A 16355-nucleotide genomic window follows, 5' to 3' on the forward strand; every position below is an offset into this window, starting at 1 on the left:
ATCTAAAAACTTAAGCTGCAATGCAGTGCTTAGCCCAGTCTTGGAGAGTATGGCGACTAACTTCAGTAGAGCCATTTAGTTTTCTCTTGTTTTACAGCACTACTAGGTGTACTCACTTGTGTCAATGACCAGAATGCTTTCACAAGAGTGGTAATGCCTGAACTAAAGAAACTAGAAAATCAAAAGGTTTAATTTTTGGTGAGAGTTTTAGTGAATTTTCTTTTTACTTCTTAAAGGCAAGATAGTTGAAAGCATTTTTGAATTGTAGCCTCTGTGCACCCTTTTTACATAGGTTCTCCTTTTGACTGCTTGTTCAGCAACGAGAGCTGAAATAATGAAAAATTGCCTTTTACTTTAAAACAAAACAAAAACCCAACCCCCAAACAAAAGCCACAACAAAACTCGAACTAAGGCCTGATGTGCAACTGTGCTGTGTTTTCCTTCTAGGTAGTCTTTAAATCACTTGCAGATACTTTTTTTCTCAACTTTGAATTGTAGGGATGAAATCTACTGAATGAGTTGCTTTATCTTTTGGCAGCAATCCACACAGTTTAAATGGGAGAAGATTTTCCAAATGAAATCCAAGTCACCTTCAGTAATACTGGTATTTGGTGGTTGCAGTTCTTCAATACCTTTCCTTTTCTTGTATACCATGAATTATGCTATCGATGTCAACTATTTCCATTTGTCACTCCCTTTGTTCTTTAGTAACACTGAGATAATGTAACACTGAGAGTCCATGATAATGGTGGTCAGGTTTAAAAAAAAGTAAATGGGAGGAACTCGGATTTTGTGAAGGTTTTGTGTGCTGTAATGGAAACAAGATATTGCTGTTAAGAGTTCTTGATGTTTTGGATGGTTATAGACAGCAGTGACAGTGTAGCCAAGGAGAAGGCAGGCTCCAGTGTCAAATACAAAGGTTATACAAAAGCAGACTCTAGAGCCTGGTGTATGAAATCAATTTCAAAAGTAACTACAGAGATTATGGGCTTCTAGAAAATAATGATTTCTTTATTATTTTTGTTATAATACTAGCACTTGGACTTTCGTCTGTTCCTTATTTCATTAAAGGAACAGAATTAGTCTGTCTGCAGATTCCTAATTATTGTGAATGATCCTTCTTTCAGCATTTTAATATCTTCTCAGATCAGTAAAATAAGCATGTGTGTTATCTTTCTAAGCTTGTGATAGACGTGCAGACTTGGCACTGAGTAGAGTCTGTGGAAAAACACCATTCTTGCATGCAATGTTCATCAGCTTCCTTCCTGAAAGAGAAGTGGGAGGCAATCATCTTAGTTACAGCAATCTTACTATTGAAAAGGTCGTCTAAATGAGAATGAGCCTACCAGCCTAGTTCTGGTAATTGGTAAGTTTGTAAATCGGCATTTGGGCTGAAACATCATTGAGTCTTGGCCTCTTCAACTGTATTTATTTTAGAAAACTCATCTACTTACATGAAGGAAGCAAGGACTAAGTGAATAAACTTCCTGTTAAAAACTTTGAAGAGCAATAATTCTCCCACTGCTTCTGAAGCAAGAATTTAACATTTTGCAAGGCATTGGGCTTTTCAGTTTGTGGTGTTGTGCAGTTGTATTTTAGGCAGTTTTTAATGGTGATCCCAACAGAGAAGTATTTGTTTAATTTCTCTCAACTTAATAAACTGGCAACCTGATTTTCTCCTGCCCCTCCAAAAAGACCTCCAAAACAAAAAGACCCAGAACTCCAAAACAGTCAATGCCAAGAGTGTTCCAGTGTGCTGCAAGCTGCTGAAGCCTAGAGCCAGTTTGGTCCATTGAACTGAAAACAGGTGTTGTGGTTTAACCCCAGCTGGCAACTAAGCACCATGCAGCTCCTCGCTCACTCCCCCACAGTGGGATGGGGGAGAGAATCGGAAGAGCAAAAGTGAGAAAACTCAAGGGTTCAGATAAAGACAGTTTAATAAGTAAAGCAAAAGCCGCGTGTGCAAGCAAAGCAAAACAAGGAATTCATTCACTACTTCTCGTGGGCAGGCAGGTGTTCAGCCATCCCCAGGAAAGCAGGGCTGCATCACACGTAATGGTGACTTGGGAAGACAAAGGCCATCACACCAAACATCCCCCCCTTCCTCCTTCTTCCCCCAGCTTTACATGCTGAGCATGACGTCATATGGTGTGGAATATCCCTTTGGTCAGCTGTCCCAGCTGTGTCCCCTCCCAGCTTCTTGTGCACCCCCAGCCTCCTTGCTGGTGGGGCAGTGTGAGAGGCAGAAAAGACCTTTACTCTGTGTAAGCACTGCCCAGCAGTAACTAAAACATCCCTGCATTATCAACACTGTTTTCGGCACAAATCCAAAACGCAGCCCCATAGTAGCTACTGTGAAGAAAATTAACTCTATCCCAGACAAAACCAGCACAACAGGGATCACTTGTCTTGTGTTCTCCATGATGCTTTTGTCACCAAATCTGGTCTTGGAGAGGACCACAGGAAGGAGGGTTTCGATTGCAAAGTTTTGTTTTCTGTGTGTGTCGAGGGTAAAACATAGTTTAAGCAAAGATAGAAATGTACAGGCATTGTGTAAGGGGAGATAAAGGTGATTTTAAAATGTTAAAAGGGCAGTGGTGGTGGCAGGAGACAAAATATGGGCTAGGATTCGAGAAAGAGAAATGCTGGGGGCTGTTCTAGTGAAGCAGGGCATATGACATGTATTGAGAGGCCAGGCATAATGTGCACTGTCAGCCTTAGTTAATTTTTCGTAATTCGTGGATGATGAGGGTAAAAGACTTCGTGTTCTTCAGGGGGAAATTATTATTCTTGAGTGTAGTAAATAAAAAAATTTGTTTATATGACAAATATTCTACAGCTGTAACCTTTTTCTCAGTTATTTGAAAACAGGCTTTAATATGCAAGTGAATCTCAGTGCTGAGACTATAATGCAGTCATGCCCGTGTTGCACTTTATAATGAAAAGAACAGTTTTTAGAAATCCTGATCATGGATGGAAATGCTCAGTTATGCTCTCTATGGTCAGTGTAGGTGTCTTGTGTCTATGTTGTGCTCTTTATACAGAGTATTCAAAAACTGAAACCATTCTCACTGAAATCATTCTCACTGAATGATCAGTTCAGTGAATTCATCACTGAAAACAGAAATCATTCTCACTGCTTTGTTTGGAGATAATTTTACAACCTGCTATGTTAAAAGATCTTTTTCAACTTCTTCTGCTTAAGATAGTCAGGTAAGAGTGCATAAGCATCTGTGTTAAAGACATAACAGGTCCAATATTAAACTTTGCAGTGTCTTTTCCCCAGTTTTTTTTTTTTTTAGCTGGAGGGTGGTGTGTCAACTGACCTCCCAGGAAAAACTGTCTGTTCAACTAAACCAACAGAAGTTAAGTAGCTACAGCTTTCTCTTGTGGAAAAAATGTCTTACTACCATTTCCTGCCAATGAGCAATAGGTTTCTGACTACACCTTAAATAGTATATCCTGATTTCTTTTTAAGTTCTTTAACAAATTGAGGACTTACGAATGTCCTTAAGCTTGTCTTGCCCATTCTATCTGTGTAAGCTTGTTTGCTCTTCACCATAAAAACGGCTGCTGTTATTGCTATGAAACCCCCTTAAAGAGCCAGGAGTGCACATGTGCACTTCATCAAAAACAGAAGCAATGAAAGCAAAGCAGGGGTTTTAAGGCTTCAGTGTTCAACAAACTGCATGTTTGTATTTCATACTGGTTTTAGTTTCAAAGATAAAGCATTTCATAAGTCTACATGAAAGATTAAGAAGAATCACCATCCTTGGGGAGAGTCAAAACACACCCTAAGAAATAGGGTTTATCTTTGAAGTTGGATAAAAGTTGAAGTTGGCCCTGCTTTTAGTGGGTGGAAGGTGGAGTGTTAGACATGTTAAAAGAGGTCTTCTAGACCTCTTTCAAAGGGCTCTTCTGATCTAAATTAGGATTCTAATTCAGCTTTTTGAAGGATTAAAAAAAGTACAGAAGGTGTGAAGAAATGCAAGATTTATTTAGGGAGAAGAAGTGTAAAAATATCTATCCTGTAGAATAAGTTTCCAGAACAAGATGTTTAAAACTCTTTCCCCTAGTCTTGTCAAGCTTTAAACTAAGAAAAATCATTGAGTTAAGAACACTAGTTCAAGAGTGTTTGGGGTTGGTTGTTTAGCATTTCCTACCTACAGCTACAAGTAATTTCTGCACACCTCGACTTCTGCACAGTATAATGTGTCTGGCTTCTTGCAAGTATCTCAACAGGTGTGTTTTTAAGGAATGTTTCTGAAAACCGTTTAATGTTACGGCTAGTGTTGTGCTGCATACAGTTTATCTAAAAGAAAGATAAGTATGAAGTCTGAACAGGATGTCGGTGTGTGATTTGTCTAATGTGTCTGATGGTGAGGATACAGGTTACCCCATGTGTGTCACATAGGCCTGGCTAACAAATCTAGGGAATGGGAGTGCTGAGACACCTGCTTCAGTAAACTAGTGTGGGAGTTTAAAACTTCTAGGGTTTTTTTTCCTGTGTTGTTTCTAGCGGATTCTTACAATATGTGAAACACTCAAATGTGAAACAGGTGTTTTTATCACTTTGGACATTATTTTTATGTTTACTAGACTTGCATCAGCAATGTGGTGCTTTAGTTACTGACATATTACAAAATGTTTCATTAAAACTTTATATTTTGGAGTTTGGTTTTGGCTTATCAGACTTCTAAGTGACATAGTTCAAGCTTACATGAATTATATAGTGGCCCACTATGTACACAGATTCACTTTCATGTCTTAATTTGTATTTAATACTGAAAGTTAATTAAACAAGCCATGTATTTTGCAGTAACTGATGAGCTTGATTTGCTTTTTATGCACTGTCAAACATTGGTGGCTGTTGGGAAGTAATCCAGTGAGAATTTTGGTTTTGCAGCTAAAATAAGGTTTAAGATTGCTCTGTCTTCACCTGGTGAAGAGCTTATATATAAATAAACAAACCCAAAGTAAGTGTTGCTAAACAACTTCCTCTTTCCTGTACACTCTGTTAAAGGCATATAACACCAGAGAAATTCTATGTGGAAGCTTGTGATGATGGAGCGGATGATGTGCTCGCTATTGATAGAGTCTCCACGGAAGTCACTCTTACAGGTATTCTCCTCACCAGTATTTCTCAGTATAGGCCTCTTTTGTCTGTTTTGCTCTAGGCACTCCCAGATGATCTCCAGAATCTTAAATTGATACTGGGTGAATTGTTTTTATCTTTAGTTACTGTCTTAAATTGTGCTTTGTGTTCTGTCCTGCAAAGAACTGTTTGAAATGCCTTCTTGCTGTGGGATTGATGCTATGGGTAACCAGGGTGATAATGTTTGCCTGTTTTTGGTAGGACTGCATCACAACAGTTAAAAACTGACTTATCCAAGCTAGTTGGGATTGGTGCTACAAGTCCAAGCTTAAATATGGGATGAGTTGAACGCTGGGCTTCTGCAGCTTTTGCTGATTTGTCTCAGTGCTGTCTTTTATTTAATACTGAAACCTGAAAATTCATAAAGCCTCTAGAAATAAGAACAGTAAAAAACCCTCACTGTAAAGTAGTTCTGTTGCAAATCTGGATTCAAATGTCAGTGCAAGTAGTCTTAAGCATACTGATAGTGAGGTCTTCAAAATTTTAGTTAAATTTTTTTAAGAATGTGAAACTAATGCTTAAAAACAATCAAAGAACTTGCATTAAATGACAACGTGAAATGAAGGCAGTGGGTGACTTCCCATTTGATACTTCAGGAGTTTGTACCTCAGTATTACTAATCTCTAAACAGAAATATTACAGTAATATTAATACAAAAGCAGTTCCTCTCTTCCTTTTATTAGGTCTCTTGTATACCTCATGTAAGAGCAGTGTGCCCATCCCACTGATAATTTTGATGTTGTAGTATGATATTTCAATTTCCCTTTCAAAGTTGTCCCTTCAAAACTGTAAAGATAGCTGTCCCAAATCTTTTATTAGTCTTCATCAGTTCTCATTACTGGTGTTTTATCAGATGAACCTGCAAGGTGTTTAAAGCAAAGGAAAAATCAAGTGCTGTCTTTCTCTGTTCTCCAAGCTCTGGGAAGATGCCTAACTCTAGTGTGGGTGTTTTGGATTTTTTTTTTTTTTTTTAAAAAACTTCTCTCATATCCCTTCTGCTATTCTAGAGAGGTGGATAGATGAACATTTAACATGCTAGGACTAGGACTTCTAATTGATATTCAGATTCCTTTTGGATCTCTTGCTATGTTGCTTGGAATACTGTATCCCTTGCCACATCTATGCTGCTGTTAGTTTTGCAGAGACAGACCAAAAAGTAAACTAGGTCTTCTGAAATGAAAATAGGCTGAGGCTTCGAAGAAGCAGTCAGAAGTGGGAGGCACAAGCATTTATGGTGTGTTTGTCATTGATGTCTTGATAGCTTCAAAACAAAAAGTTTCTGGAAGCTGGCAGGACAATACATTATTGAGGAGACTACTTGCTGTACTATCATGTAAATGAGCTTGAATTTGTTCAATTGAGTGACTATTTTGACTAAACAACGTGAGAAACTGGGTTAGAATACTTCCACAGCCTCCCACCCACCCCGCCCCACATCAGGCTTTGAAATTCTAATGCATTCTGTCTTGTATTTAAGACTAGCAAAACTTGAGATATGACCAGAAGCATTGACAAACCTAGTTTAATAGCTTTCTGATATAGTAATGAAAGAAGCAGTCTGAAATTCTGATGTTTTTTTCTTCTGCTTTTCAGTTAAGAAAGATGTTCCCCCTTCAGCTGTTACAAGGCCTATATATGGTATCCTGGGAACAATCCGATTGGTGGCAGGTAAGGAAAACACAACTGTGCTCTTTAAAAATACTTAGGCAAAATATATTGCTAAAGAAGTTTTAAAGACAAAAATAGTATTTTCAAGTATCTGAGGTTACGCTTTTATCAGTATGATGGGTTTTCCTTGTGGCTGCTAGAGGATGGAGGTATCTAAATATAGTTTATCATGAATGTTCATGTACCTCTTAAACCTGTAGCTTCTCTAAAGGTAGGGTTAACTGACAGCTTGTTGAGTTTTAAGGAATGTATTTCAAATGCGTGCAAAGAACTTCATCTACTTACTCCTCATAACTGTTTTAATCTTAGCTGCCAGGATATGATGCAACAGTCAAATATTGGGTTGTGAAGTTTGACTTTAAATCAATAATCTTGGTACACAAATAAGAGTGACAGGGGATAGACTAGTAGATGCAGCTGTTCCTGTAATGATTGAGTTCCAGCTATCCTACAAATGCAAAGAAATTTAGCATTAAAAGAAAAAGGACAGACCGGAACAATTCTAGATTTCAGGGAGTTGTAGGATAAGGTAAGAATAAGCTGTCTGCGTTTTCCAGGTATCTCAGTGGTGGTCAGATCTGAACAGTCATTGCCACAAATAAATCTGATGCATAAAGTCTAAGCTTCCAGGAAATTAAGTGTTGCTATTCAAAAGATCTTTTGTGGGTAGGCTTTATTAGAGTTAGAGACTAATCTAGTCTGAAAAATGATGTAATAAGGGTCATGTATACTGAATAATAAGTCTCCATATATAGAAAGGATTTAAGTTCACTCATTGCAGTATTCTCAACTGAAGCAAAGTATCATTGTGTTAAATGCAGTAACTTCTGACAGGATCTTAAACCACTGAACTTTATATGCTCATATTCTAAAGAATTGTGGATCTTGCAGAGGAAGAGCGATGTAATGGACACCTATGTCTTAAATACTTGACAAGCCCTGACTGAAAACTGAACTGCCCCAAAGGGGAATTTTCACAGCTTACAGGCTTGGTAATGACTTTCATTAATCTGACTGAATATTATATAAAATATAGAAGTATGTAACTTCTTTTAATAGCCTGTTTGTTTTTTCTTTCCACTCCTCAAAGCTCTGCACTGATTGTTAGTATACAGCTGTCAAACTGACGATGGTATCAGTTAAAGTAATTGTTTAGCTAAGTGTTGTTACATGGTTCAGTGTTACCTTTTAACTGTAAAACTGGTTCCATATCTAGCGATGCAGCATCTTTAACAAGCATGAATATTCTTTGCCTATTACAGTATTAGGGGAAAAAAAAATTGCTGAATACCTGAAGCTCTGAAATCTAAGCAGAAGGCTGCATACCCAAATAGGCAAAGGCAATAGTGAAAATTCATGTCAGATTAAATGTATCTATTTGTGCAGCACCTTTGTGGCATAGTTTTGGATACAATGTGCTGTTTTTATAACCTATCTGGATGCTTCTGACATACCAACCAAAAGCAATACTTACAACTTGTGATGCAAACATGCTAGAGCATTTTTACGTGCTTGAATATTCCACCCAAGTAAAGGTATAACACTAGAGCTGTGGGGGTAAAAAAAAAAAAAAGTGGGGGTGGTACCTCTTCTTAGACTAAGTATCTAGACTAGATACCTGATATACACCAACTTTTATGGACTGGTGAATTATTATATCTAGGTATAGTAGTAAATACAAATAATGGGTAAACTTACTACGCACAACATGAACTGTTTCTGCTTTGGTGTTTATACTACTTTGAATGCTTTAGTACAAAAATGTACTAGATTTGTGGTTCTGTACTTCTGCACGGTCTGCTCATTGTTTTGCTCTGTTAAAATTGTAGGTAAGCATTTAATGGTTACAAGTTGTAGATGATGAGACATTTTTATCCATCAATATCCAAGTTAATAAAGTAACCTTTTTCTTCAAAAACAAGATGGCACTGAAATACAATAGGCTTGGAAATAAGGCTATGTCGTGTTACCAACAAATGTAGATCAATTGCCTTGAGTGAACTGTGATGATTATGTCTTTTTGTTTTGTTACTTATACAACCTGGAAAAAGGCAAATTTCCTGTCTTAAATTATTAAAAGAAACTCCCTTCTCTTTGCTCCATTTTGAACCTATTAGGATAAAAAATTTTTTCAGGATAAGATGAATAGGCATTCTGGAATCTGAAGCATGCTTCCTTTTGTGTATTTCTGACTTGCTCTGGGCTTTTCAAACCACAGTCAAGGCCATTGGCCTCTTTCTGCATTTGCAAGCCTGAAGACTGTCAGACTGCCTCTGGTCTGGAGTAAGAGTAGCTGACACTTTTTTTTATCTTGTCCACTTTTTTTAATTCCTTAAACTTAATGTGTAGCTCAAGATTTGTGAGCATAGAGAAGTGGGTAGCTTAGCAAGTGTGTTTTGTTTCTGTTCCAGCCCCTTACTGTTAAGAACATGAAGTCCTAGGTGGAACTTGAAGAAACCTCACTATTTCCTGTTGGTTTCAGTTTTCTGGTATGGTTATAAGCTGCTTTTCTTAATATGTGCATCTGTGTTTTTTGACTCTGCTCTTTCTGGTTTACAGGCACGTATCTTATTGTAATAACAAAAAAGAAAAAAGTAGGTGAGATTTTCAGTCATGTAATCTGGAAAGCAACAGACTTTGACATCCTCTCCTACAAAAAGACCATGCTGCACTTAACTGATATTCAGGTAGGTGGATTGATTAGGGGAGTGTGGGGGAATATTATGTTAATGTCCATCATCTAATTTGATGAAACTGAAACTTTTTTTTAAGAAGCTCTTTGAACTATACCTCTTTCTCTCATTTGTTCAGGCTACTATAATTTATGTAATCTTTGGGTGTAGATGTACATAAAGTTATGTCATTCAAGATAACAAACTTGCATTGTGCAAGTTAGAATATCATCCCCAGAGTCTGATCTGCATATTGTGTGTTTTTCCCCCTTTTAAGATGGTACAATATGGGAGGATGAGGTGGACTGTCTTGCTGCATCTCTGTTTTTGTTCCTAAACCCTGTATCATCTCTTCTCCTCTGAGGACCTTCATGAAGGCTTTGCTGCCCTGGCATACTGCAGAGGTGTTTTAGTGCTGCTTTGTAATAGATCACACAAATGCAGCCTATTACAAAGCAGGCTCCCTGAGCCAGTCCACAAAATCACAACGCTTTTCCTGTTACATCTTTCTCACAGCTTTACTATTCTGATAGCCCCTACAATAAGCTGCCTTGCTGTCATCTAAATATCTGTCTTGCTTAATTTATGGAATTGTTCAATTATATAACTATCCAGCAGGGAAGAATTTATTTTTTTGTTTTTTCGGTTTGAGAGGAAGGGAAAGGATGAAGGTTGCTTAAAACAGATATGTTGTGGATTGATAAAGAGTAGATAAGGGTGTCTAACCAGTGGAGCTGAAAGGGAATCTGGTGCTCTTTCAGGAAAGGAATGAGGTTAATCAAAACTTGAACCAGAACACAGATTAGTTATTGGGGTAATCTTGACAGTAAGTCATATACTTTCTCTTGCGTTGCCATCTTGTCTCACTTTTTTTGACTGAATGGTTTTCAGGGAAACTAATGGTTTCCTTTTTGCTTTGAATTCACTAATATTGGTTTAATATCAGTAGCTATTTACCTCACAGGAATACTGTTCTCTGCTCTCCACTGTTCTTGCAGTGTGCTAACTCTAAGTTATCAGTGAACTGGTATCTAAATTGCAATCTCATGGTTTTCTTTTTGTATGGTAATCTCTGGATGATGTCATGTGTTACTAGAGCACCAGCAAAGTTCATCTCATCACTTCAAAAAGTAGTGGTAGCTTAAGAATAAGGTATTTTGATGGTAATAAATGAGAGCTCTCCTGTTCTTTTTTTTTCTCCTCTCAACAGTTGCAGGACAATAAAGTATTTTTATCAATGCTTAGTCATGTCTTGAGCGTGGATGGATTTTACTTCTCAACAACGTATGACCTAACACACACTCTGCAACGGTTAGCCAACACGAGCCCAGAGTTCCAGGAAATGAGCCTCCTAGAGAGGGTAAGGATTTAATTTTGCTTAGTGTCTCTCTCAGACATTGCCAATCAGTTCTGCATTTCTTAAATTTAGTTTATGCAGCTGGTGTTTAAATGATGTCAAACTATCACAAACTAAAGGACACTTCACATAAAGCTTAGGATGATATTGCTGAAATCAGTGGTCTCATCACACTTGAGATTAAACCTTCTACCATTTAGCATATTAATTAACTGTAAAAAAAAGCAGATACTGTTAAAGCATTTATCTTTCTCTGTTAAACTAAAAATGGCTTTACTATTTTAATCATTAAACTAGTGAAACAGATTTACATGTTGCTTAGATGCAAATCATTGTAATAGAACTAGCAAAAAATTGCACTATGCTGAACTGTGTGTAACTAGGCTAACTCTGTGATCTGGTCAATCGATTCATACTGGGGCAGTTATCTGGAATAAGAAGCTGAGAGTGAGAGGAAGAAGCAGCAACCAAGCAAGTGTGCAAAGTACACTGAGTCAAGTTACAGTTTGAGTTTGCTTCTCAGGGTACTTAGAATAAGGGTGGAAATTGCTGGTCTGCAATGCTTCGGTACAGAGGTTTGTTCAGTGTTGTGGCGTTTTATTGTAACTGTTAGGGGTTGCAGCTGAGTGTACTGGTCCACCATTCCTTAAGTCTCATAGCTTGTTAGCAACATTAAGTTCTAGAAATCTGTTTCAAATGTGGTGTCAGACTTGTAGATCAGGCAGTGAGGAGTACTTTCTGGAGTCTGCTTTAAATGGATTTAAAAAATTCTAAATAAATGAAAATTTGCCTCTGAGTTCAATATTGACATTTCTAATTGCAACAAGAAGGAACTAAGCAGAAAAACAAGAGAAAGCAAGTCAGTCCTCTGACCTAGAATCGTGAGGGGGGGAGGAAAGTGGAATAAATGGCACTTGACTTCCATGTTATCCTGAAAAAGAATTCAAACAGATCTGTGGGTTTTATGGCTGTTGGCCCTAGGAAGTTGCATTCTGTCTAAACTATGCCTATTCCTTATGTTTGAAGCATGAATTTAATGTGCTGCTTTTGTCTTAAGGACAACAGAATCACACAGCCAAATGTGATTTGAGCTTAAAATTCACTTGTGCTTCCAGAGTTCCAGAACCCTTAGTCTGGTAACCTATTGTAGTGCAGTGTAAGCAAGGTCTAAGCTGCCTAGGCACTGAAATGCTGAAACCTTGGGAGTCAATAGCACTTCTTCTTTGCTGAAGAGGTGGCAGTGGAGTCTTGAGATGTTGTCTCTTAGTTACTGAAACTGTCTAAGCTGGGTAAGCAGTACACTTTTTCCAAGATTTAAAAAAAAAAACCAATTTAAAAATCAGTTTATAGATGGGGACTATTTTGCTTTATTAAATGCTGCTCTGTCAGTATTCTTGCCAGAGAGAGTGGTCACTGTCATAAAAGGATTGGTTTGCCTTAAAATTGTGGCACTTCAGAAGGTTGTTTGAAAGGCAAAGTACAGTAAAAAGGTGTCAGGTTCAAGTAAATTCAGATATTAGATGGTTAAAACAATTTTAATGTAATTTCACATTCACATGGTTGCAGTATAATGGCTTAATGAAAGGACAGTGGCAATTCTGGGCATCTCCAGTTCACCTCTACAAGAGAAGCCTGGCCTGTGTTTGGTGTGTGGGTATTCTGGTTTGATATTTGTATTTGCGTTTCTGGTTTGGTTTGGTTTTTTTTTCCCAGTACTGCTAGAAAATACAGCCTCAATATAGGGGCACCAAACCAAAGCATCACATCATTTTCTTTCACTGGTTCAAGGTACTGCAAGTAGGATTTGATCAGTTTCTGGCATGTAGTTGTATCTGTTCTTTTCTATTAGACAAAGGACTGTTCCAACACTGAGCTTGAATTAACCCTCATCCTCAGTGATGTATTGTCTGCCTCCCTCATCTTAAAGTTGAGATTTATGCCTCTTCCCTGGAGCCAGGTCTACATTCTGCAGCAAATGTCACTTCTGTGACTAATCTGGTAGCTTTCTGGAATGTGCTCAGCAACTTGCTCAGGACTCTTTTGAGGTGAATTAGGAATAGGAAGTAGGCGAAGTTGAAGAGGATCATTTATGCAGCAGAATATAAATACTTCTGTCTTTTAAGATACAAGTATTGTTTCACATTAGATTCTCAGAATTGTTGATTATTGCATACAGGACTCCTTCATTTTTACCTTCTGCCCATTTTAGGAGTGTTACCTTGCTACTGTTCTTAAAATTTTGGATAATCTCTTCAAGCCCTGTTTACTTAGGACAAAGGCTGGAATGTTCTTCTGATACTGCAGCTCTGTTGTTAATGGCTCAGCATGCCTGAAGTGTCAGGCAACACTCCTAAAGACTGGAGACAACTGTTCTTCTAACAATTTTTATTTTGTTTAGATTTCTAGTTGAGGCTATGAATGGTACTGATGAAAGGATGTTCCATCTCCATGTACATCTGTTCACCTAAACTTGTGTAATGCATGGATACTATGATATTCCCTTTATGTTGAATTCAACAGAACTGACGATCTCTAAAAGCATGTTGGCTTTTTTGTTGCTGCAGGCAGATCCACGGTTTGTATGGAATGGACATCTTCTTAGAGAATTTGCTGCTCAACCAGAGGTAAACTTTGTAATGATTATATTAATAGAGGACAAGTATGCTTTTACTGTAAGCATACAACAGTTTCCTGTAATTCTGTCTCTTATTTCAGACAGCCAGAATCTAGTGTAACGCAGCTGTTCATCTTCTAGTTTAACACAGTGACAGTCTTCTGCTTTCAAACTTCCAACTTCGTGTCAATGTTCTCAGTAGTACACAGAGTAAAGCTGACTCTTTGGAAATGTCTGCATTTGAAGATACTGTGCTGAGACTGTGCTTGTATAAACCACAGGGGAACTTACACTGTGCAGCATATGCTTCTCAAGCTTTTTTGAAGTTTAGCTGCCTATTTATCTTTAGGTATAGGCAAGGTTCAGCTCATCATGTTTTTCTAAGACTGGCTAGCATCTTTCTCCATGAGTGCAGTTTAAACTCCACTTGTCTAGTGAATAGGTCATAAAGCTGATAATGAAGAGTAAGACTGACAGTTTATAGATTCTTTCTGTTTATTTCAAATGAAGACTAGCACAGCGTAACCTTCGAATTCACTTAGTCCAGCAAATACAAGTGTGTGACCATGAGCCACAACTGTAGTAGCTCAATGGCCAGACTGATCTAAGCTTCTTCCTACTAGAGACTTCAGATGTGTGTTAAACTTCTCGAATTCTCTGCACTACAGCAACCTTTTCTCTCTATCAGTACTTCTGGTTTATCAAAGTGAATGACGCACTGCTTTTATTTCTGTCTCAGTAACCTGTGGAGATGTGCTCTTACATTATACAGCACTGTTCCTAAAGGCTGGACTGTGCAGTGCTTCTGGAATGTGAAGATATGAATTAGCAAAGGGCTGTTGTGCCCTGTGTATTCCAGAGGCATATGACTGGGTGTATGGTTTGGATAGTGCTAACCAAACAAAGCGTGGGAAATGAGAGAGGAGCTGTGGTGGGAACGGCAAAGAAAGCCAAGTGTGGCTGCTTGGTGAAAACAGACGTAGGAGACAAAACACAGAAGTTGAAAAGGGAGATAACTGATATGTGATGGGAAGTGTGACCTAATATTGACTACAGGTGGCTTGTGATAATAAGTTTTAGGTAATGAGATGTGGTATTTCTGACTTCTAGTACTGGAAAATTTTAATTTTAAATTTTTTTAAAAGGCCAAGTTATTCAGGAGTGGCAGGATGAAGTTATTCAGGAATGGCAGGATGGGAAAAACCCTGGAACAAGCATTTCAAGTATTAATCACATAGAAGTATTCCTTACTGAAGCCCTGTGTTGTTTAATGCTACCTCTGCTCACATCCTACTGTGGACGTACAGCAAATACCATATCAAAAGGTTTTCAGTGTGTACTGCTTTATAACTGGCATGTTTGTAGAAGAGTAAATGCCATGTACAGGACAAAGCAGCTTGTTTTTTTGTCAAGGTCACTTAAATAGGATTAGACTTTCACTTTTTCCCTGCTGCTTATAAGGGTTACATATGTTGAAGTACCTGAACTTTTTGAATGTTTTTCTCAGAAAGAATTACTGCACCCTAAACAAAAAGTAAAGGATATAAAGTATATAAAACTAGCCAAAAAAACTCCTAGACAAAGCATAGTCACTCACTTATATTTTTTGGCTGCTAATGTTTAATATTTTTACTGTGTATTGTGTGTGTGTTTCAGATCCATAGGTTTGCTATGCCTGTGATGCACGGATGTATCCTTTTATGTTGTAAAGCTCAGTGCCGAATATGGTAGTCTCACAGCAAAGTGGTTGCCGATGTGGCTGCTCTATTGGCTGTGTTGGCCACTATAACATAGATCACACTGTCAGAATTAAGTTGTAGTTTGTTCAGATATGAGCATTACATAGTTTGATAGCACACTCATATGTTAACTCACTTGACTATTCTGCTTTTCAGGCTTAATGTATTTACTTTTACAGGCATGATTTGCAGAACTGTCTTTCAATGGGATTGAAGGTTAAGATGAATATGGCAATTGCTCTCACATCAGCCTTAGGACCTTTTATCTTGCTATAAGGATACCTTCACTTAGCATTTACTTTGGATTTAAAATAAGGGAGAACAGTTTTGATTTGAAGGAGTGCTTATGGATGTTCCTGTTGATGGATAAAAGAATAAGGAGTTCTGCTGAAGGCTCCTGGAACACTTCTCCTAGCCAGCTGCTTTTCCTGCACCCACGCTTTGGGTAACAGCCTTTTTAGCAAAGCAGTCACGAGTTTAGTTTTGAGAAGGGGTGTATGCTGTGAGTAAGCCTAATGCTTTCTGGAGGCAGTGTTCCTCATGCAGTGTGTGATGAACACTAAGTCCCAAGTGCTCCTCAACTGTCAGCATGAAAAGGACTGGCAAGACTGGACAGAGCAACCCATGCAACATTCTCCCTAGCTCCTCCATTGCAAAGGCCCCTCAGGTGTGTGCAGGGAACAGCTTCTATGCTGGATCAGTTGTTCTGGTAGGACTGTTAGCAGCTGGCAAATCTCCAGTCCTTCTTTCCTGTGACTTCATTTAATGGAAAATGTTGTGGGAGTAGGTAGAGAGGCAAGGAAAGATAGCAAAAAGGAACTATCAGAACAACCCAATCTTTATTCTGTAGATCCTGGGTGGAAGAGTCTGGGTGGACTGCAGTTAGCAATTGGCAGACTGCAATTAACATCTTCCTCTGTCCTATTTTCACTGTATAAATAATTAGCATAAGTAATGTATGTTTTGCTGTAATTCTAATACTAACCAGACACTCTAGAGAACCCAGGAATTAAAAACCTGAATTTTTAGTGATGAAAATGCTGGGAAGAGCCCTAAGCAGGACTGTTACAGTGCCACTAGCAGTTATTTCAGTAAAATCAAAGATTCCCCACACCCCACCCCTCGCCCCATATAAACCTAAGTATGTTTT

The 16355-nt window shown here is 38.2% G+C and overlaps 1 protein-coding gene across 1 annotated transcript in view; it reads left to right on the forward strand.

Annotated features, from left to right (window-relative positions):
- Positions 1 to 16355, forward strand: part of SACM1L (SAC1 like phosphatidylinositide phosphatase) — a 34554-nt gene that overhangs the window by 4506 nt on the left and 13693 nt on the right. Inside the window, exons 2-7 of the mRNA XM_068404601.1 lie at positions 5024 to 5121; positions 6749 to 6823; positions 9383 to 9510; positions 10706 to 10855; positions 13417 to 13476; positions 15123 to 15156. Coding sequence (XP_068260702.1) covers positions 5024 to 5121; positions 6749 to 6823; positions 9383 to 9510; positions 10706 to 10855; positions 13417 to 13476; positions 15123 to 15156 — 545 coding nt within the window. The remainder of the gene's footprint in view (positions 1 to 5023; positions 5122 to 6748; positions 6824 to 9382; positions 9511 to 10705; positions 10856 to 13416; positions 13477 to 15122; positions 15157 to 16355) is intronic.

Source organism: Nyctibius grandis, chromosome 7 (assembly GCF_013368605.1).
Source record: "Nyctibius grandis isolate bNycGra1 chromosome 7, bNycGra1.pri, whole genome shotgun sequence".
Lineage (NCBI taxonomy): Eukaryota > Metazoa > Chordata > Aves > Nyctibiiformes > Nyctibiidae > Nyctibius > Nyctibius grandis.